The sequence below is a fragment of the Balaenoptera borealis genome (assembly GCF_965194805.1).
Source record: "Balaenoptera borealis genome assembly, chromosome: 3".
Taxonomy (NCBI): Eukaryota; Metazoa; Chordata; class Mammalia; order Artiodactyla; family Balaenopteridae; genus Balaenoptera; species Balaenoptera borealis.
In genome coordinates this window covers 12,581,936-12,603,272 of record NC_138866.1, presented here as the reverse complement: position 1 = coordinate 12,603,272, position 21,337 = coordinate 12,581,936, and the positions used below count along the sequence as shown (strand labels likewise).

The 21,337-nt window shown below is 41.2% G+C and overlaps 1 protein-coding gene across 7 annotated transcripts in view; it reads right to left on the bottom strand.

The window, feature by feature from the left end:
- The window catches only part of PPP4R3A (protein phosphatase 4 regulatory subunit 3A), a 41,617-nt gene extending 34,550 nt beyond the window's left edge, over positions 1–7,067 (bottom strand). For 2 of the 7 annotated variants that reach the window (XM_082384512.1, XM_082384511.1), the window contains exon 1: positions 5,251–7,067. In XM_082384512.1, coding sequence (XP_082240638.1) covers positions 5,251–5,392 — 142 coding nt within the window. In that variant the 5' untranslated portion in view covers positions 5,393–7,067. The remainder of the gene's footprint in view (positions 1–5,250) is intronic. The other 5 variants (XM_082384510.1, XM_082384513.1, XM_082384514.1 and 2 more) reach the window with 4 other exon arrangements.
- Between the last annotated feature and the right edge of the window lie 14,270 nt (positions 7,068–21,337).

Here is a 21,337-nt window from a genome sequence, read left to right as displayed (position 1 = left end):
ACCCCCAATACACCCCTATTAAAACAAAACAAACACCTCCAGGGATAGGGGGAGGGTAGTTATGAAGAATGCAGAATGAAGTCTCATCTGAAGAGCTGAAATCAGAGAACTTAAAAACTAGTGCCTGTAGTATAGATCCAGCCAGCAGACAGCTTGTTTGATTCCTAGTTCTACCAAACATACTCATACACTAAATTCATGCAAATCTTTTACAATGGAAAGATTTTACATTAAAAAAAAAAAATCTAGATTTCTGGCTGGGTACAGGAAAAAAAAGACCCCAGAACTGTCCAATCAAAGAATCAATGCACCAAGACTTATGGTTAGAAAAAAATAATACCTCTTAGGGTTGCTTTTGAATATTAACTGAAATTTTATATTAAAGTGCCTACCCCAGAACCTAACACATAACCAGCACTCAATACTTTTTTTTTAACAGCATGATCAGAATATTTCCCTGGCATCACTATAATCTTGAATAGTAGAACAATGATCCAGAAACACATTACAAATAAAAGGCTAACCAACACAGGCTCATTAGACTGCCTAAGAAAAACCTTCTAATATATAGCATTTAGGAAATATTCCATGAAAATTGTTGAGATTTTTTAATCTTGTTACACAGTTTAATTTAGCTGGAAAATTCACTTGTTCAGAAGATATCAATTCCCTTCACTGGAGAAATGATATATTATAGTTTCTATAATTTTATGGTTTTATTTTCAATACCAACCAATCAATCAGATTCGGGTAATATGGGAGTATATGGTTTGGGGTTAAGAAGCTTAGATTCTTGGTTCAGATTTGGATAAATACTTAAGGATTTCAGAATGAAGAGCTTCCAGGTCTGCTGCTCTTAAGTAAGCAGTTCAACCTTACTGGCAATATACTGGCTTTTCCAGTATATTGACATTATCAACGGTCAAAGCTAAGGGCAAGAGCTTAGGTACTATGCTTCCTTAGTAGGAAGAGAACACCATCAAAATGAATTAATGGAAGTCCAAAATCTCATCTAGATAGGAGACTAGTGTATGTTTCAAACCTATAGCAGGTCTGTGTTCCAGGTCCCACCCTCCCAATTTTGTGGACCACAGATTACACATGGCATTTAAAACCTAAAATGAAGGCCTGGGAAAGAAAAAACTTGGTAGAATTATGTTAAAAGGTCCCACCCCCGTGTCAAGCCTTCACTACACTCCAACCCCATCAGTTATACCCAATGTAGCCAATGGCCCTCAAACTTTCAAAAGTTATCACATGCAACAGATGATAAATAAGGGTTTGGTTATCCTAAGCCTATTAATTTTCCACAAAGTAGGTCTACACAAGAGAAAAAAAAGGGCATTTAAATCAGCTTTTCAAAGTGAAATATTTCTCCCAGTACTGACACTGGGTTCTTCTTGGTAGCTAAATTTGGAGTGCTTACTATATGCAAGATTATATACTACTTACTGATTTATAAGAATAACATAAAAAGTGCTCATGCCATCTCTGTTCATTTCTCACCACTGCAGCCAAAACAAAACAAAACAGACTCTCCTACCCAAACTGTTGACCTCCTTTTCTATTTATAATAGAAGTAAAGGCAGATCTACCTACAACCAAGTTCTATCAAGAGGAAGAAGCACAGGATTCCAGTTTTTACCATTAGCTAGCAGCACTACCTTGAACAAAACACTTCCCCATGTCTCATTTCTTCATGCCTCAAATAACAGTGAAAATGAAATCTTTTTAACTTTGACTAGACAAGTCAGAATTAAAACCATTATGAAACGTAAAAAATACTTTATAAAACTTAAGGTGAAAACCAAATATAAGAACAATATTCTTGATGATTGGCAAAGTAATCCAGAATAAAGAGTATAAACATGATTTTATGTTCAAAGACATCCTTCAGTGTGTGGAGAAATTCCAATTTCTTTATCAATTCTAAAATTGGCAGGTGGAGGTGGTAAAAATAATAATGGAGGAAAAAAGTAGAATGATTTGAACATAAAGTGAGAGAGTAAGTAAAGGATGACATCATTACCCTCACTTCAGCAAGCTAGCAGGTACAGCATAAACTAGGAGAAGAAAAAAAACAATACTAAGTAATCTTTATTGGAAGATGGAACTTTGTAGGTACATGGCTATGAGGTAATGAGGTAATCTACCTTCGTTTTTAAAAAAGGATATGTTCCTACAACATATCTGCCAGTAGGAACCTACTGAATAAGGATGCAATCCAGAAAATGGGCTCAGTAACTTAAGTGGGACATCTCTCCTCCAAGGCTAGGAGAGCTACAGATTTGCCAAGCACTCAGCTCCAGAGGGGAAGGGCATACGTACCCAGACAGATGTGCTCTGTAACAGGGAAGACACAAGTACTTCCATTCAGAAATTTCCTTCCTGATTTTCAGATAAGTGTATACGCTCCTCTAACAAGATAAATGACTCATTTTATGGAATACCAGAAACAACTTTCCATTTTGCTCATCGCAATAAAAGGAAAATTCTCAATTATCCTGTAATGGAAAATGAGGGAAGCGCACAATAATGGATAATCTGAGCTAGCAGCCAATACAAAACTCCTACATGTGGCTTGGAGATAAACTATAATTTTAAACATCTTTAGGCTAAAAATTGTTTTCATTTTCTTTGAAATAAACCTTGAATCTAAGTATAACGCAGCAAATGCAAGTAGACAATAATATGGGGGTTTAAAACACACTGTAAACACTTAATGATGGTAATTAAATAACTGATAATACTAGTTTCAAGTCATAGACTAGAAGTCTTACTCAGTCCCTGACACCTCTCCCCCACCTCAGTTTGAACACTGATCTTCCTTGCTTTTTTTTTTTTAATTAATTAATTAATTAATTAATTTATTTAGGCTGTGTTGGGTCTTCGTTTCTGTGCGAGGGCTTTCTCTAGTTGTGGCAAGCAGGGCCTTTCTCTAGTTGTGGCAAGCGGGGGCCACTCTTTATCGCGGTGCGCGGGCCTCTCACCATCGTGGCCTCTCTTGTTGTGGAGCACAGGCTCCAGACGCGCAGGCTCAGTAACTGTGGCTCACGGGCCCAGCTGCTCCGCGGCATGTGGCATCTTCCCAGACCAGGGCTCGAACCCGTGTCCCCTGCATTAGCAGGCAGACTCTCAACCACTGCGCCACCAGGGAAGCCCTCTTCCTTGCTTTTTAACCTAGCTATGTGATCTTAAGTTATTTAGCTTCTTTGAGCCTCAGTTTCCTGATCTATAAATACGGCTAATAACAGTACCTACACCAAGAGGACACCAGAGGATACAGGTGAAGAATCTCTGGCACACAGTAGATACTCAATAAATTTTGACTATTATTCCTATTTGGAGTTTTCCTGTTAGGAAAAAAAACCCCCATAAATCATCAAATTAAAGATTATTTACAAAGTATTTCACAAGTATCCTGGAATTTTCTAAGCCTACTCTTTGGATTTAGTTTTCCTAACAATTTATAAATTTAACAATGGCACAGTTTATTTCAGCTCTTTCCCTATTAGATAAAAATGGAAAAAACCGAGATTCCTATATTACTGTGTTAGAAGAGTATGATTCCCAATGACAATATGACATTAAGACTTAATGCTTAAAAATACTTTAAACAAAGGACTTTGTATAATGAGTCCAACTAAACACATGATGTGAAGGTATGTCTTATTTCAAATTATTATGAGGTTTCAAAGAGTTCATCTCAAACCTACACATGATTAACTGAACCTATAAAGCCTATACTTTCCAACTCACTATGTAAAAAGTTTTCCAAACAAGCAAAAACGTAGAAGTTCGAGTAGTTGGTTACTATATGATAGTCATACAGAAAAGTATACTAACACTTCACATTCAAACTTGTATTTTAAGAGACAAATAATATAGGCCTCAGAAAAATTTACCCAATGTGTTCAAAACCCTTTAAATGCCTCCAAGGAAAAATAATTTTTCTCCAGTTTTAAGTTATCTTGGGGAGGCTTATAAAGTAATCTGTGGGCAATATACTCCAAGTTACCATTTTTCTTTCAATTCAAATTGAAAAGCAATGTCCCTACAGTCTTCAATTACAGAATGGTGAGTCTTATTTGTTTTCCGTGGAATTGGAATTCTGGGTAGGAAGTCCAATTAAAGGCCCTTGAAATGAGTTTGTAATAATTTAGATACAGACCTACAACCGTAATAAACTCAGACAGTTAGCTACCATAAAATTATAGGCTATCGTTACAAGGCAGATTTTCAAATTCAGAAGGAACTATTTTGAAAAAAGTTTTACCTGATGTGAACATTTTCTTTAAGGGAAATTCATGGTACGCCACCGGAGGAAGTGGCAATCCCTAAACTGAGTTAAGTCTTTAAAAATGTGAAACACTTATTATCTTCAAGCAACTTGGTCTTTGAATCCTGAAGGGCTGTTTCAAAATATGTGAAGCATATGCATCACTAGGGCAGATTCGAAAGGTTTTAAAGGTTTCTGTCAACTTCTCCCCACCTGTTAGCTGAACCAAATTATGAATATACATTTAAGCAATCGGATAAAATGCTCGGATAAAATGATTCCAAACTTGCAGGCCGTTTACCCAGTGAAACTACACACAAAGTTCTGCATTTCTAATGAAAAAGACAACTAACGCTGCGGGAACACAAATCTCTCTTCCCACGGCAAAGAAGCACTTCCTCTGCCGAGTGCAGAGTTGCCAGATCCAGAACCAGGGTTGCGAACCTGCAACAGGATCGGAAAGATGCAGCAATGATACGTTTTAAAAAAAAAGAAGAAGAAAAAGAAGAAGAAAAGCACAACAAAATGTTTATGCTCCAAAAAGTGAAACAGCTAAGAACTTTCTCAGCTCCGAGAAAAGTTTCACGCCTGCTTCACAGACGCGTGAACTAAGGCAGGAGATCAGTTAGATCAGTAGCTTTCTCAAGGTCACTCTAGTGCAAAGGAACGGCACGGTCCGGGCTCCCGCTCCCAGGCCCCCGACCTCTGCACACGTCCCGGCGGCACCGCTCAGACGCGCCTGGCTCCGCCCGGGCCCGCACAAGTGCGACGGGGCGCTCAGAGAAAGAAACACTTGGAGCGCTCTCCGGGCAGCTCCGGGAGGACAGGGGTGCCGGGGGCCCGTCTCCCCCGAGGCGGCGGCCGTCGCCTCCGTCCCCTCCGTCTTCTCAGGGCCGCTAGCCCCACAGGACCGGGCAGGTGGCCCAGGGGCGCGGGCGAGGCGAGGGTCCCGCCGCGAGGGGTTCACTCACCGTCGCTCTCGGCCCTGACAAGCAGGGACATGCCCTTCAGCCGCTCCACGTAGCCGGACGACACATGCCCGGTGCCCCTGTCGTCCCACTGCCGGTCCTCGTTGAGCGTGTAAACCTTCACCCGCCGCCGGGTGTCGGTCATCGTGCCGCCCGGGGGCCGGGGCAAAGGCCCCGCCGGAGTCGCCCGGGAAAGGGGTCCGGGGAAGGCGGGAGCCGAGGCGAGAGGACGCCCACGAGCGGAGGGCTCCCCGGCCTCACTGCCGCCGCTGGCCGCCCCGGGGCCGCGCTGCCGCCCGCATGGCCCGCCGCCGGGCCCGAGCTCTGGCCCCCGCCTTTCCTCGCCTCCGGCTCCTCGGCGCTATTGTCCAAGCCCGGCAAGCCCGGCCGCCCCGAGGGGGCCGCGCAGCGCTTCGCAGCCTCCCGCCCCAACGCGCTAGGAACTCGCGGCGCCGTTCACTGCCCTGCTCCCGCCTCCGCCATGATCTCCGTGAATCTGCTTCCCGCGCCGCCGCCGCCGCCTCCTCAGGCCGCCGCCGCCGCCATGTTTTCCTTCCTTACACCTGGCCCTGCCACCGCAGCCGGGGACTGCGCTCCGCTCCCCAGCTTCAAATGTCCCAAGCCGACCGGCGCCTGGTCCTGCTGCAGCTGCCACCACTACGCGGGAGACTCCGAGAGCCCCCTGGCGCACGAGCGCTCTTGGCTACCGGGAGTCCTTTTCCCTCCGCCGCTGCCGCCGCCTCTTCCGTCTTCCTCACAGAGCCAAAGCCGCCGCCATCTTGGTTCGCCCCTCAATAGCGGCGCGCGGGGCCACCCCGGCAGCAGCTGCAGGAGCGGCCCGTTGGCCCCACCATTTAAAGAGACAGGAGGGAAGCCGCCAGCCTCGCAGCGGCGGAGGCCTCGGACGGAGGCGGTAGGCGGGCGTCGGGTTGCCGAGGTGGCGGGAGCGCAGAGAGTGGAGGAGGCGGAACGCTGGTCGCGCCGGTGACGGACCGAGGCTCCCTCGCGCTCCCTGCACGTACTGTCGTGCGAGCGCGGGGCGTGTGTACGTCCGTCGCTCCCTGTGTTCGTCATCAGCCCCCCCTCGGGATTCGAAAGGGGCGTGGAGCCCGCCTCCGGCTGCTGAGCCCTGAGCTGTTCTCTGCCCGCCGGGCGCTTGGCGTCTCCGGCTCTGGGTCCGCCCGCCGCGTACTCGGGTGGCTCGCAGTTCAGCCGCCGCTCCCTGCAGGCGTCGGGCGGCTTCGGCCTGGGGTTTTTCCGCGGCGCGCCCGCCTCCGCGACTGTGCTGTTCGAGCCGTCTTTGGGGCTGGACTGGGCACCCGGAGCGCGGAGGTCGGTGGCGCCGGAGCCTCGCAGACTCGGGCCTTTCTCCTTTGGGAAGAAATTGAGAAGTTTTCGGGAAAGAGCGCAGGTTTGCGCAGCGAGGTCAGCCGTAGGTCCTGGGAGCTGCCATAGGGCACGTACTGAGATGGGAGTCTAGAAACTTGGCACAGTTTTATATTTCTGGGCGTAGGACCAAGCCTGAAGTGACGAGTCTGAAACCTCTCCTTACAATAGCTGCTACCTCTGTTCCTCCAGAATTGTTATTTTCTAGCTCTTCATGTTGCAAAAAGAACTTGAGGGGCTTACGAAAACAAACGGGGTACTGTATAATCAGGATGAGTAATTCTCAACGTTCACTGTTAAGCACTGTTAATCTTCACAAAGGAATATCGTTCCCATTCCTGTCACACAAATGATAGCCACCATTTGGGGGGCTTTTACTCTTTGCCACGCCGTCTAGGTCATTGCTGGCCACTGGCAATAAAATGTGGGGCGCGCATGTAATTTTACATTTATGGTAGCCGCTTCTTTAAAATGTTTGAAGAAACTGCTGAAATTTGTTTTTATAATGTATTTTGTTGTGTTAAAAAAAAATGTTGCCTGCCGTTCCACTTCTACAAGATTCCAGCCATTAGCCACTGCAGTGGCTCACGGACAGTGCACCCTGAGGGGAATTCAGGAAGGAGAAAAACAGGAAGCATTCTGTGCTTTGGATACACTGGCCCCTGGAAAAATAAGAAACATAGCTAAGGAAAAATTTCAGTGACCCCGAGATTCTAACATCTTCCCAAACGTAGAAAAGCACTAAAATCATTGAGATGTCTGTTCTTTGTGATGAGCAGTAACCTTTTCATGCTTGACTACAAATGTCTTTCCCGGCAAAAAAGTTCGTATATATTACTGGCTCCTCCCGGACCTCTATGGGGCCGTCCCTCAGAGCTATCCGAGAGGCTGCCTCCTGGGCTGTAGCCCTCAGTAAGGTCCCAGAACAGAACTTAACTCACAACTTTTACATTTTGCCTCTTTACTTCAGTCGACAGTCTAATGCAGTATCTTCAATATAAAATGAAAAATATTTTGAATTACCTTTTTTTCATACTAAGTTCAAAATGTGATGTGTATTTTACCTTTAGTGTAAATTTCTATTTGGATGCTGAATTTTCATTGGAAATACCTGATGTGTATTTAGGTTTCACTAAATTTACAGTTGAAATAGTAGATTCACATACTAAAGTTACTTGAAATATACTTACCTTTTTTCCAAAAATAAACCGAGTATTTTTAAACTTTAATTAAAATTAAGTAAGTTTTAAAATTCAGTTCCTCAGTCCCACTAGCCACATTTCCAGGCCTTAGTACTAAAACCGAGCAGGACCCTATGGGACTCCTGGGCACAGAAGCCTTTCTGTGTCCCCCGTTCCTTGTTTGTAGGGAACAGACCCCAGCTTCTGTGATCTTCCCTGAGTCCCAAAGGGCAGATTCAAACAGTTGCTAATCAGGGAAGGGAGGGGATGCAGAGACAAGGGAAGAACAGCCAAGAAACAACAGTGCAGCCTTGGGGCAGGATCCTGGTTCCTCAAGGGATGCACATAACAATATCTTTAAGCTCTTTATAGAACTAAAACCCCTAACAAATGGAAGATGTCAGGATTCTTCATTCCAGAGAAGACCACCTGAGGCCAGATTCAAGGAACCAGAAAAGCTCATCCAGAGATTACCTGAGACCAGATGAAAGGAGTGCAGTTCCTGCACACACCCTAATCTTATCAGCAACCCCACCTTTGAACCATTGCTATAAAACTCCTCACCAAATCCTCCCGGGTTGGGACACACAGTTTTCGAGGGCAGGAGCCTACTGTGTCCCCTTTTGCCTGGCAAAACAACAAAGCTATCCTTTTCTACTTCACCCAAAACTCTGTCTCTGAGAGTTGATTCGGCACCAGTGCACAGAGGCTGAGTTTTTGGCATCATTACCCACATGTGGCTACTGGCTACCATTTTGGCAGGTTCAGGTGCTTAGTATTATCAGAAATCTCACCAAACCTGCAATGTACAGCATTTTGAATTATACCCATCTATTCAGACAGAGGCCTTGACCGAATGACCAGGGCAAAGGGGTTTCACAGGATGTGGGAATATCAGTTTTAAAGTCAGAAGTTGGAACCTTCCTCCCCTACCACGTCAAATACAAAGAAGTGCTTGCCAAGAACAGCCTGAGACTTTCACCATTTACAAAAAAAACTGGAAAATTATAAAAACAGAGCAATTCTTTTTTCTAAAAAGTAAGATGCAATAATTTCAAGCATATGGGCATGACAGCAATTATGTCTACTTTTGACACAGACATCTTTAAATGTATTCACATGTTATTACTTATTCGATCCCCAAACCAAACATGAAGTAATTTGTGGGGAAAAAAAACATACTTTATTTTATATCTTTTTAAGGTAAATTAAACAGCAGGGTTTATTAAATGGCAAAAAGATTTTAAATTATATATACAACTAATATTAATAATTATGTTTAAATGAACTTTTTAATATAATCTTAACAACAGTTGAGTTGTATTAGAGTTCTACCAGAGAAACAACCAGTAGGATACATCTACAGAGAGAAAGAGATTTCGAGGAATTTGTTTATATGGTAGTGGGATCTGGCTAGGCAAGTCTGGAGGTACGTAGGGCAGGTCAGCAGCAGGCTGGAAACTCTTGGGCAGGAGCTGACACTGCAATCCACAGAATTTCTTCCTCAGGGGAACCTCAGTTTTGGTGTTAAGGCCTTTCCACTGATTTGGATGAGGCTCACCCAGATTACTGAGGATAATCTCTTTTAGTTAAAGTCAACTAATTGTAGATGTTAATCACTCTACAAAATACCCTCACAGCAACACCTAGATTAGTGTTTGACTGAATAACTGGGTACTATAGCCTAGCCAAATTGACGCAAAACTAACCATCACAGTAATAAATAAATACCTTAATTTATAATCACTTAATCATATGCCATGCGCAAATAGTGATACAATTTAAGAAAATTCCTAATGGGAGGTTGCAAATCACAAAAGGTTGAGATACATTACCATAGTGGTCAAGGATGTGGGTGTCGGATTGTGAGTCCAGGTCCTGCCTCTTAGTAGCAATGTGATATTTGCAAGTTTCTAAACCTCTCTACCTCCTTTTCTTCACCTGTAAAATAGGAATAATAATAGCTTCTAAGGTTGTTGTAAGGATTAAATAAGATACTGACTCCTCCTGTGCTCTAAATATAAAGCTTTTCCCCTGAACCCTGTACCTTCACCTACATACATAACATAAACTTATAAAATATGCAGTGGAGTCTATTCATTGCACAATATTTATACCTACTCTATGTTACTTACCTTTATCCATGTCACAGTCATTAGTTTTATAGTGTTACCTCCTTTAAACTAAAAACCCTGGAGAGAACAGGGACAAGGATGCTGGATTATGCACTGCCCAACTCCAGAATGCTCCATCCCTATAGATAACCCCCATGTTAGGCCATGAAGATAATGGTGTCTGTATGGGGGGAAGGGCACAGCACCAATGCTGGAACTGTTGAACCCTAATTGTGGTTCAGTCAATAAACTGGTGGCCTAGGATAAGACACTTAACCTCCTTGGGCCTCAGTTTTCTAATTCTGATGAGAAGATCTTTAAGGATACTTCTAGCTTTCAAATTCCATAACTGTGGAGCAATGATGGTAAGAATAATAGAAATTATTAAATTCTCCCCATAAAGGCAATAAAAAAGATGTGGTATGTGTGTGTATATATATATATATATATATATATATATATATATATATATAGTGGAATACTACTCAGCCATAAAAAAGAATGAAATAATGTCATTTGCAGCAACTTGGATGGACCTAGAGATTATCATACTAAATGAAGTAAGTCAGAAAGAGAAAGACAAATACCATATGATATTTATATGTGTAATCTAAAATATGACACAAATGAACTTACCTATGAAACAGAAACCAACTCAGATATAGAGAACAGACTTGTGTTCGCCAAGGGGGTGGGGTGGGGGAGGGATGGACTGGGAGTCTGGGATTAGCAGATGCAAACTATTATGTATAGAATGGATAAAGAACAAGGTCCTACTGTATAACACAAGGGAACTATATTCAATATCCTGTACTAAACCATAATGGAAAGGAATACAAAAAATAATATATAACTGAATCACTTTGCTGTACAATAGAAATTAATACAATATATAAATCAACTATACTTCAATAAATTTTTAAAAAATTCTCCCCATAAATGCCGATGCTCATATGAGCATACATAAGCATTTTCATGACATTCATGAGCATTTTATTACATAGCACCATGTAATATAAACAGCTGAGAATAATCAGAAAAAACACTCAGCAGAAAAATGTTCCATCAGTCATCCATTTTTGTTCTAAACTATTTTCATAAGTTAGATAAATATTTAATTTGCTATATAATACTTCTGGAAAAAAAAGTTAGTTTCTCTTATCCTACCCTCAACATAATGTAATCATGAACAAATCAGAAAATGAAGGTAATTTTAGATAAACCCTGCAGCAACAACAGACTTTGACCAGCTGAGAACTCACTACCACCCACAATTCATTTCTTTAAATATAAAAACTACCTTACAAAATGCTGAATAGCAACTCTTCATGGGTTAACAACAAGCAAAACAAGTGTTAAATTTATTTACAAAGAACAAGTTAAATTGAAAACAAAATTCCCTAAGTCTGTCATTCAATTAGCATGCTTGGGAATCATTTAAGATACTTCTAGGGAATGGAAATCACAATTGGGATTACTATGATTTGTTCCCTGTTCTTTTCATTGTTCAGGATTCTATCCACCTCCCCTCCCCTCCCCAAAAAATATTGAAAGAAAGAGGAAGGTAGTTTGTCCTCTCTCTTGAAAAGTTTTTAATATGAATTCCATATGTGTTTATTATTCCTTTCCATCAAAAATTTGATAAAGACAAGCCCTCCCAGAAGTACAGCTGTTGTAGCAAGATAAGCTTTCCTGCTGGAAACCCAATTGGTACTTTATTAACATAGATCTGTAATAAAAGGAGCGAAAATCTGTGATGTTGCTTAATTTTTATTAACCAACCAAGAGCTTTATTCATGTTCAATTGTCAATAAATGTATCAGTCTAGTCCTAGAAATAGTCATTTACATGTGTGCCCCAGTGAATAATAATATAAGCAGGATAAATAGAAGTCATTATTTTACTAATGATGTATATTAAAATGAACAGGTGGGTAGCTTAAATATTTGGGTACTTTTTACTTTTATTTTTTTAAATTTTATATTTATTTATTTATTGGCTGTGTTGGGTCTTCGTTGCTGCACGCAGGCTTCATCTAGTTGCAGCAAGTGGGGGCTACTCTTCATTGTGGTGCGCGGGCTTCTCATTGTGGTGGCTTCTCTTGTTGTGGAGCAAGAGCTCTAGGTGCGCGGGCTTCAGTAGTTGCGGCACACGGGCTCTAGAGTGCAGGCTCGGTAGTTGTGGCGCACGGGCTTAGTTGCTCCGCGGCATGTGGGATCTTCCCAGACCAGGGCTGGAACTCATGTCCCCTGCATTGGCAGGCGGATTCTTAACTACTGGGCCACCAGGGAAGTCCTGGGTACTTTTTAATTTCAAAGCTTCCCCCTTCACTCCAATCCAGGCAATGCCCTGCTACCAGAATTACATATGTTTGATATACATATCCCTATATACAGTGATATATAACAGGGCTCCCCAACCCCTGGGCCGCAGACCGGTGCTAGAACCGGGCTGCACAGCAGGAGGTGAGTGGTGGGTGAGTGAGTGAAACTTCATCTGCCGCTCCCCATCGCTCCCCATCGCTCCCCATCGCTCCCCATCGCTGGCATGACCGCCTGAACCATCCCCCCCTCCCCCACCCCCGCCCGTGGAAAACCGGTCTTCCATAAAACCAGTCCTTGGTGCCAAAAAGGTTGAGGGCCGCTGCTATGGGATATGCTGGAAACTCTTCAGCAGATTACTATTTTGCCTAAAAGTTCAAAGGCTGAAACAGTCAGCATCTCCCTTCATGATCTGTTACTTGCCCCTTGAATTTTAACACCACTCCAGGGATGTTGACTGCTTCTAGTTCCCTAAATATTAGTTTTTGCTTTGTGTCTTAAGCCTTGTGCCTCTGTCTAGAATGTTCTTTCCATCTTGTTTCCTTTTAAATTCTGTATAGGTATCACCTACTCTGTTAGACCTCCCCTGACAGCTCCCATCCCAGACAGCCTTAGCCATCCTCTCTTTTATAACAATCTGTGTCTTTTCAATACTTAAACTATCACCTGTGCACTATTGGTTTATTAACATGCCTGATTCTTCTACTAGCTTGTGAAGCTCCTTGAAGGCAGGACTTTCTCTCATTCTTATGTATACTCAATGTCAAGTACATTGCCTGGAATTTGGTTAATGTTCAGTAGATATTTGTTGAACTGAATGCTAAACTGTCTAATTAGGAAAGTCACCTGGTAATTGAGCACAGATTAGCTACAAGGAAATAAGTGTTAAACTAAGGCAAAGGTCATGCTGAATGAACACAGAAGTTGTGGTAAAATTGATGATTGCAGGGGTCAGAGAAGAGTTTTGTGGAAGAGGCAGCATTGGGATGAGACTTGAAGAGTTTGATGTCAAAAGAATGGGAAAAATAGCATCTGAGGCTGCAGGATTAAGAGAAAAAATATTTATAGCAAGGAGATATGAACATATATGGCAATTCAGGAAACTGTAAGCAGATCAGCATGACTGGGGAGCCCAAACTGAGGGAAAGTAGGAAATTAGGCAGAAAAGGGAGTTTGGGCCAAGATTATGAAAGCCTGAAATGTCATTTGGATATTTGTTTGGATGTAATTCTGAAGATGAATGGAGAGACATGAAAAGTTTCTGGGGCAGAAAAGTGACAGGATAAAAATCTACACTTTGAAAAAACAACTACATTTACAGTAGCATCGAAAAGAATAAAATAGGAATAAACTTAGCCAAGGAGGAGAAAGACTTGTACACTGAAAACTACAAAATATTACTGAAAGAAATTTTAAAATACATAAATAAATGGAAAGATATCTCATGTTCATTGATTGGAAGACTTAATATTGTTAAGATGACAATACTACCCAAAGCAATCTACAGGTCCAATGCAATCCCTATCAAAATTCTAATGCCTTTCTTGTTGTTGCAGAAATTGAAATATCCATCCTAAAATTCATATGGAAGCTGAAGGGACCCTGAATAGCCAAAATAGTCTTAAGAAAGAATAAAATAGGAGGACTCACACTTCCTTATTTCAAAACTAACTACAAATCTACAGTAATCAAAACAGTGTAGCACTGGCATAAGACAGACATCCAGACCAACGGAATAGAATAGAGAGCCCAGAAATAAGCTCTTGCACGTATGATCAAGTGATTTTCAACAAGGATGCCAAGACCATTCAATGGGGGGGTGGGGGGATGGCAGGGTGGGAGACAGTCTTTTCAACAAATGAAGAAGAATGAAGTTGGACATGTAAAAAGATATCCACATGTAAAAAGAATGAAGTTGGACCCTTACCTTACACCATATGCAAAAATTACCTCAAAATAGATCAAAGACTAAACATAAGAGCTAAAACTATGAAACTCCTAGAAAAGAACTTAGGACATGACATTGGATTTGACAATGATTTCTTGGACATCAAAAGCATAGGCAACAAAAGAAAAAATAGATACATCAGACTGAATAAAAATTTAAAACTTTTATGCAAAGGATACTATCAAGAGAGTGAAAAGGCAACCCATAGAATGAAACAAAGTATTTGCAAATCATATCTGATAAGGGATTAATATCCAAAATATGTAAAGAACTCCTACAACTCACCACCAACAACAACAAAAAATACGCTATTAAAAAAAATGGGCAAGGGTTTGAACAGATATTTCTCCAAGGAAGATATGTAAATGGCCAATAAGCACATGAAAAGATGCTTAACATCACTAATCATTAGGGAACTGGAAATCAAAACCACAATCAGATACCACTTCACACACATTAGGAGGGCTGTTGTTGGCCAGGATGTGAAGAAATTGGAACTCTTTTGTGCATTGCTGGTGGAACTATGAAATGGTGCAGCTGCTATGGAAAACAGAATGGCATGTCCTTCAAAAAATTAAACAAAGAATTTACCATATGATCCAGCAATTCTACTTTAGGTATATACCCAAGAGAATTGAAAGCAGGGACTTGAACAACTATTTATACATCCTTGTTTGCTGCAGCATTATTCACAATAGCCGAAAGGTAGAAACAACCCAAAAGTCTATTGACAGATAAATGGATAAACAAAATGTGGTGTACACATACAATGGAATATTATTCAGCCTTAAAGAGGAAAGAAATTTTGTCACTTGCTACAACATAGATGAACCTTGAGGACATCATACTAGGTGAAAGAAACCAAACACAAAAGGACAAATATTGTATGATTCCACTTGTATGAGGTACCCAGAATAGTCAAATTCATAGAGATGGAAAGTAGAGTAGTGGTTACTAGGGGCTGGGGAAGGTGGTAATGGGGAGTTATTGTTTATTGGGTACAGAGTTTCAGTTTGTGATGATGAAGAATTTCTGGAGATGGATGGTGGTGATGGTTGCACAACAATTAATGTACTTAATGCTACTGAACCGTATGCTTAAAAATGATTAAAATAGTAAAATTTTGATACATATATTTTACCACAATAAAAAAAGTGTACAGTTTAGAAGCTGAATTCTGGTGGCACTGTTGAAGATAGATTGAAGAAGGTAAAAACTGGAGTCTGAGAGGCCTGCTTGCAGATTATATAATAACAATCAGAGTTTCTCAGGAGGGTCTACATCAGCACCAGGGCAGAGTAATGGAAAGAGAAGGGTAGTTACAAGGGCTATTTTAGATGTACAATCAATAGGAGTTAGACACTAACTGAATACTGAGGTGGAAATGAGTATGGATGATCAAGGTTTCTAGGTCATATGACAATTAGAAGATAGGAAAGGGATTGCAGGAGAAAATTTGATAGGTATTTGTGTCATTTACAAAATATGAAATCAATGTAAATTAAAGGAATATAAAGCAATCATTTGCCCCTTTATCTAGATGCAGCGTGGTCAGCTCTTTCTGTTCCGGTTTATTTGTACTACCAGCGCTCAGTAACGTGGCTAAGAGCCAGGTTCCAGATTTGGACTGCATTTTGCCACGTTTTGTTCTTTCTATCCCTAAATTTCATGACATCTGAGGTACAGGAGATAAGAGCTTTATCGGATGAGCCTAAATTCTATATTATTTAAATTATGAGATAATCATACATACAGAAAAGTATATAAACATAATATACAGTTTATTGAGTAATAATAAAATGAAAAACTGTACCACCATCTAAAATGATCTCAGAAGTACTCTGTGTCACCTTCCCCCTCCATCTTCCCTCAGGAGGATCACTTGTTCCTTTGCTTTTCTTTTTAGCTTTACCTCCAATGTATGGATTTCTAAGCAATATGCTGTTTAGATTTGAAAACTGAGTAAGAAGCACAAATTTAGCTGTGCAAAGAAAGAGGACAAAAGTGCCACTGTTCGACTCAGTCGTTGCTATGGACTAAATGTGTTCCCCCCAAATTCATATGTTGAAGCCCTGACCTCCACAGTGTGACAGTATTTGGAGATGGGGCCTTTGGGAGGTAATTAGGTAGTTAAAGTGAGGCTTTCATGGTGGGATTAGTGCCATTATAAGAAGAGACAAGAGAGAGCTTGCTTTCTCTCTGTTCTCTGTCATGTGAGGACACAACCAGACATCTGCAAACCAGAAAGTAGGCTCTCACCAGACAGGAATCTGTTGGCACCTTGATCTTGGACTTCTCAGCCTCCCAAACTGTGAGTAATAAATGTCTGTTGTTGAAGCCACCCAGTCTATAGCATTTTGTTACAGCAGCCCGAGCAGACTAAGGTCATCATAGTCTGCGGGCATTAAATGGATTCAGGTTTCCTGAAAATTCAGAAGGGCCCTTTCAGGGAATTCAGGGAGCAAGGCTGTGAACGAGTCCGGGAAATGAAAGATTTCCATTTGGGGGGCATCTGGTGGGGCTGAGCAGGGGCGAGGCACTGATGCCTGACATGAGCACAGTCATTTTCTGCTCGTAAGTAGACCATGGTCTAGCTCTAGTCCTCCTGTATCCGTGCCCTCTCTTTCTTGTTTTACCCTCTGGTTTTGGTAGACCACATTCTTTGGTAGCTTCTTGAAAAAAGTTCATGGGAAGGGAATCTTTTTTGAAACTTTTGCACGTCTGACTCAATATTACTTGAAGGTTTAGTTCAGTATCGAATTCCAAGTTGGAGGTAATTTTCTTTCAGAATTTTGAGTGTTTCACCATTGTCTTCTTGTTTCTGGTGCAACTGTTGCAAAGTCTGGAGCCATTTTGATTCCTAATGCTTTGTATTTTTTTCTCTCTGGAAGCACAACTAAGTTTTGAGGTAATTTGCTACATAGCAATAGTAACTAGGACATGTATTTGCTTGGGTAATTGATTCTAAGCTCAAAGAGATGGGGGTAGTAGTGTATTTTCCAAGGATAGAATAGATGGGATTGAAATAGTTTTGCATTTTTAAAAAACTTTCTTCTGATATGCTCCTTATCTCTTATGGAAGAACTCTTTACTTAAGTAGATACAATGACTGTATGAAATGGATTTTTGAGCACAGTCTATATCTCAAACATCTGACTCTCGTTCTGAGATTTGATTTGGGAAATATGGATCAGATCTGATTAAACCAACCTTATAGGGACTGTATAGATATTTTATACTATACTGAAATTCTGTGGTATCTTTTTCCCCCCTTAGGTGGTCTCAAAATTTCTGTTTAGTTAAACTTAACTTTTACTTATACTGGTATTATTATCATATTTCTATTTGAAGTTGGATCAAAGGAAAAAAATGAAGGGAGTTAAATATGATAAAGAATGAGAATAGGACTTTCCTTTGATCAATGACTAAACAAGAACACTGTGTTTTCTCTGAATGGCAGTTAAGAGTCAGTGTTACTTTCTCAGGTTCTGTGCAGGACTGATTAAAACTGAGAGCCTGGGCTTGCAAGATCAGTGTGGGAAAGGGGAGAGTTGAAGCACAGTTGAAGCTGAGGTGTCTTAGCTAAGGTATCTCAGGAAGCAGAGTCTGAGACAAAGACTTGGGAATGAGTATTTTGTTGGGAAGTGTGATCTCATGGAGAAAAGCAATGAAGAGGGGTACAAGGCAGAAAAGGAGGAGAAGTCAATATGGGGAGGTGTTAGCCAACATGGCCCCTGCTGTGTGTGGATGATTGCTTGATCCTACAGGGCCATTAGTCTGAGGGGAGAGATGGAAAGCATTTATTCATTAGCTCCAGTGTCGCTCAGTCAAAACTTTACCCCATGGAGTGTTAATTCCCCTACACTTCTGGGTTTTGCCTGCATGGGCATAGAGCAGGTCATCATGGCATCCCCACATTATAGCATCAGAGAGGCCCTGGGAGGGAGGTGAGAAGCATATGATACAGGGCTACGGTGAGGCTTGTTAAGTTGCATCTGTGGGAATGTGATGAGTGCCCAAGCAGCACTGGTCACCACAGCAGTGCCTGGAATAAGAGAGAGATGAGTCTGAGAGTATGGGGGGCGGGGGGGCGACTAATCTGAAAACATAGTTAATAAGTGGAAGTTTTCATATTGAATCATGGGACCCCTGAGAAGACTTTCCCCCTTTCTAGGCAAAAGGTGGCAGACTTCTCTGCACAATCTGATCATAAAGAGAAAAATTTTTAAGATGCTAAATCACCGGGTTTCTCAACAAAATGGTCTAGCCAGGTCATTCCACAATGCATCCACAGTTGACAAACCCAACCCATTCGCATAATTTCCAAACAGCTTTTTAGTTTCTTACTCTTAAATATGAGTAGAGATCTTAGGCCCACAAGAGAAAAGCTCATAACATGGCATACGGATGCCAAAGCAACAAGCAAGCAGGGAAAAGCAACTTGGAGGAAACAGGAACTATTCTTAGAAAAGGAAATTTCTAAAAACCTATTAATATCCTCAGAGATAGAGGATGTGGCACCTATGAAACAAAAATGGGGTGCTTTTAAAAAGGAACATTCAGAGAACAAAGTATAATAACAAAAATGAAAAATTCAATAGATGAGTGGGAAAGAAAAGTTAAGACTATCTCCTGAAAGTAGATCAAAAGAACATGTATAGGAAGAAATGATAAGAAAATCAGAGGAGCTTCCAGAAAGAAGAAAGCCTGAATATTAGGAGTTACAGAGAGAACAGAGAAAATGGAAGGAAAATAATTATTAAAATTATTGATTCAAAAAGATTTCCCAGAACTGACAGACATGAGTGTCCAGACTGAAAGGCCCACCATGGTGTCTGACCCATAACATGCATATAGAGCAAAACCAAAGCACATCATTACAAAATATCAGAACTCTAGGAACAACAGAAAGATATTTAAATCTTCCCACACAAAAGAATCAGGAAAAATAATGGCATTAGACGTCTCAACAGCAATACAGCAAACTAGGGAACAATAGAGCAATGCTTTCAAAATTTTGAGGAAAAATGGTTTCTAATATAGAATTCTATACCTAGCCAATCAAGTGGAAAGTAAGTAGACACTTGCAGACATGAAAGATCTCAGAAAATTGGCCACCCATATATTTTTTCTCTGGAAGGTACTGCAAGATGTGCCCCACAAAAAGAGGTATTAAACTAATAAAGCAGAATATATGGGAGCCAGGAAACAGAAGATCCAGCAAAGGGAGGTTATGGGGATAAAATAGTGAAAAGTGCATCGAAAACTAAAAGCAGGGGCTTCCCTGGTGGTGCAGTAGTTAAGAATCCGCCTGCCAATGCAGGGGACATGGGTTTGAGCCCTGGTCCAGGAAGATCCCACATGCAACGGAGCAACTAAGCCAGTGTGCCACAACTACTGAGCCTGCGCTCTAGAGCCCACGAGCCACAACTACTGAGCCCATGTGCTACAACTACTGAAGCCTGCGCACCTAGAGCCTGTGCTCCGCAACAAGAGAAGCCACCACAATGAGAAGCCCGCACACCACAATGAAGAGTAGCCCCCGCTCGCCACAACTAGAGAAAGCCCGTGTGCAGCAACAAAGACCCAATGCAGCCAAAAATAAAAAATAAATTAAATAAATTTATTTTTTAAAAAATCTTAAAAAAAAAGAAAACTAAGAGCAAGAAAAACGAAAAGACTTTCAGAGAAGGAAAAGAAACATGGCTTAGTTGTGAAAGTGGTTTACATTGTTCAAGTAATGTAAACAGTGAATAATGATCTGACTAAATTTTGATAAAACTATAGTGGGGGGTGGGAAGAGTGAGTGTTAATGTATGGTGGTCATGGTGGGGCTCATGAGAAAGCTAAACCCCCTTTTCCAAGGTGGAAAGTTAATAGATTATAACTTTTTAAAAAGTGGCAATAGGGAATTCCCTGGTGGTCCCATGGTTAGGACTCAGCGCTTTCCCTACTGAGGGCCTGGGTTCAATCCCTGGTCAGGGAACTAAGATCCCACAAGCTGCGGGTGCAGTCAAAAAAAAAACCACAAAAGTGGCAATAAAAGCAGGTTTTTTAGAAATACAGGGGGTAAATATTCAAACAGCTAAAAGAATTTTATGTGGTTGCCTCTAAGGGAAAAGAAATGGGGAGAATGTTGTCTACAGGGAACTGTTACTTATAATATTTGTGGAATTATTTGAATTTTTTGAACTATATGGAGGTACACATTTAATAACAATTCTAACTAAATGAAAAACTTAAAAAGAGCAGGCTAGAGCTAAATCAGGTTGGTCAATGATTTTTTAAAAGCCATTAACATCTGAAATTACCCATGAAGTTATTTATTAAATGTCTATTTGGTGGAATCCCCTGTTATTCAATTGTGATTAGTCTAAGAAATATTGCTTTCAAGTTTATTGACAGTGTAAGTGCTTAATCTTCACTCTTAAAATATTAAAGTTCATTTTAAAAATTCATTTTTAATATTTACTTAGTATCCAAAGTATATAGTACAAGTTGTTCTACTTATGGATTCTAGCAGCTATCGTGCAGCATTTAACCACATATAATGACAAGATTATCTATTTGTTTAAAAGTCCATTGGGTGGATTTAAATGATTCTGCTGAAGAATAATGTTTTCCCTGAAAATAATAAAAAACATTCTACATCCTAGGAAATGGCTCTTGTAAGCGGCATGAGAAGATGTTTTGGTCAGTGAGAATACTTGGGGAAGTATTTAACCAACTGTATTATATTAACCAGATTATGATTATGGGTATAATTATTTAATTCTTTTTTGAGATATGAAGAATTTTTTTAAATTAATTAATTACTTAATTAATTTATGGCTGTGTTGGGTCTTCGTTTCTGTGCGAGTCCTTTCTCTAGTTGCGGCAAGCGGGGGCCACTCTTCATCGCGGTGCGCGGGCCTCTCACTATCGCGGCCTCTCTTGTTGCGGAGCACAGGCTCCAGATGCGCAGGCTCAGCAATTGTGGCTCACGGGCCTAGTCGCTCCGCAGCATGTGGGATCTTCCCAGATCAGGGCTCGAACCTGTGTCCCCTGCATTGGCAGGCAGATTCTCAACCACTGCGCCACCAGGGAAGCCCAGAGATATGAAGAATGTTGAAAGCATAGAGAGCAAAATAATGATGCTAC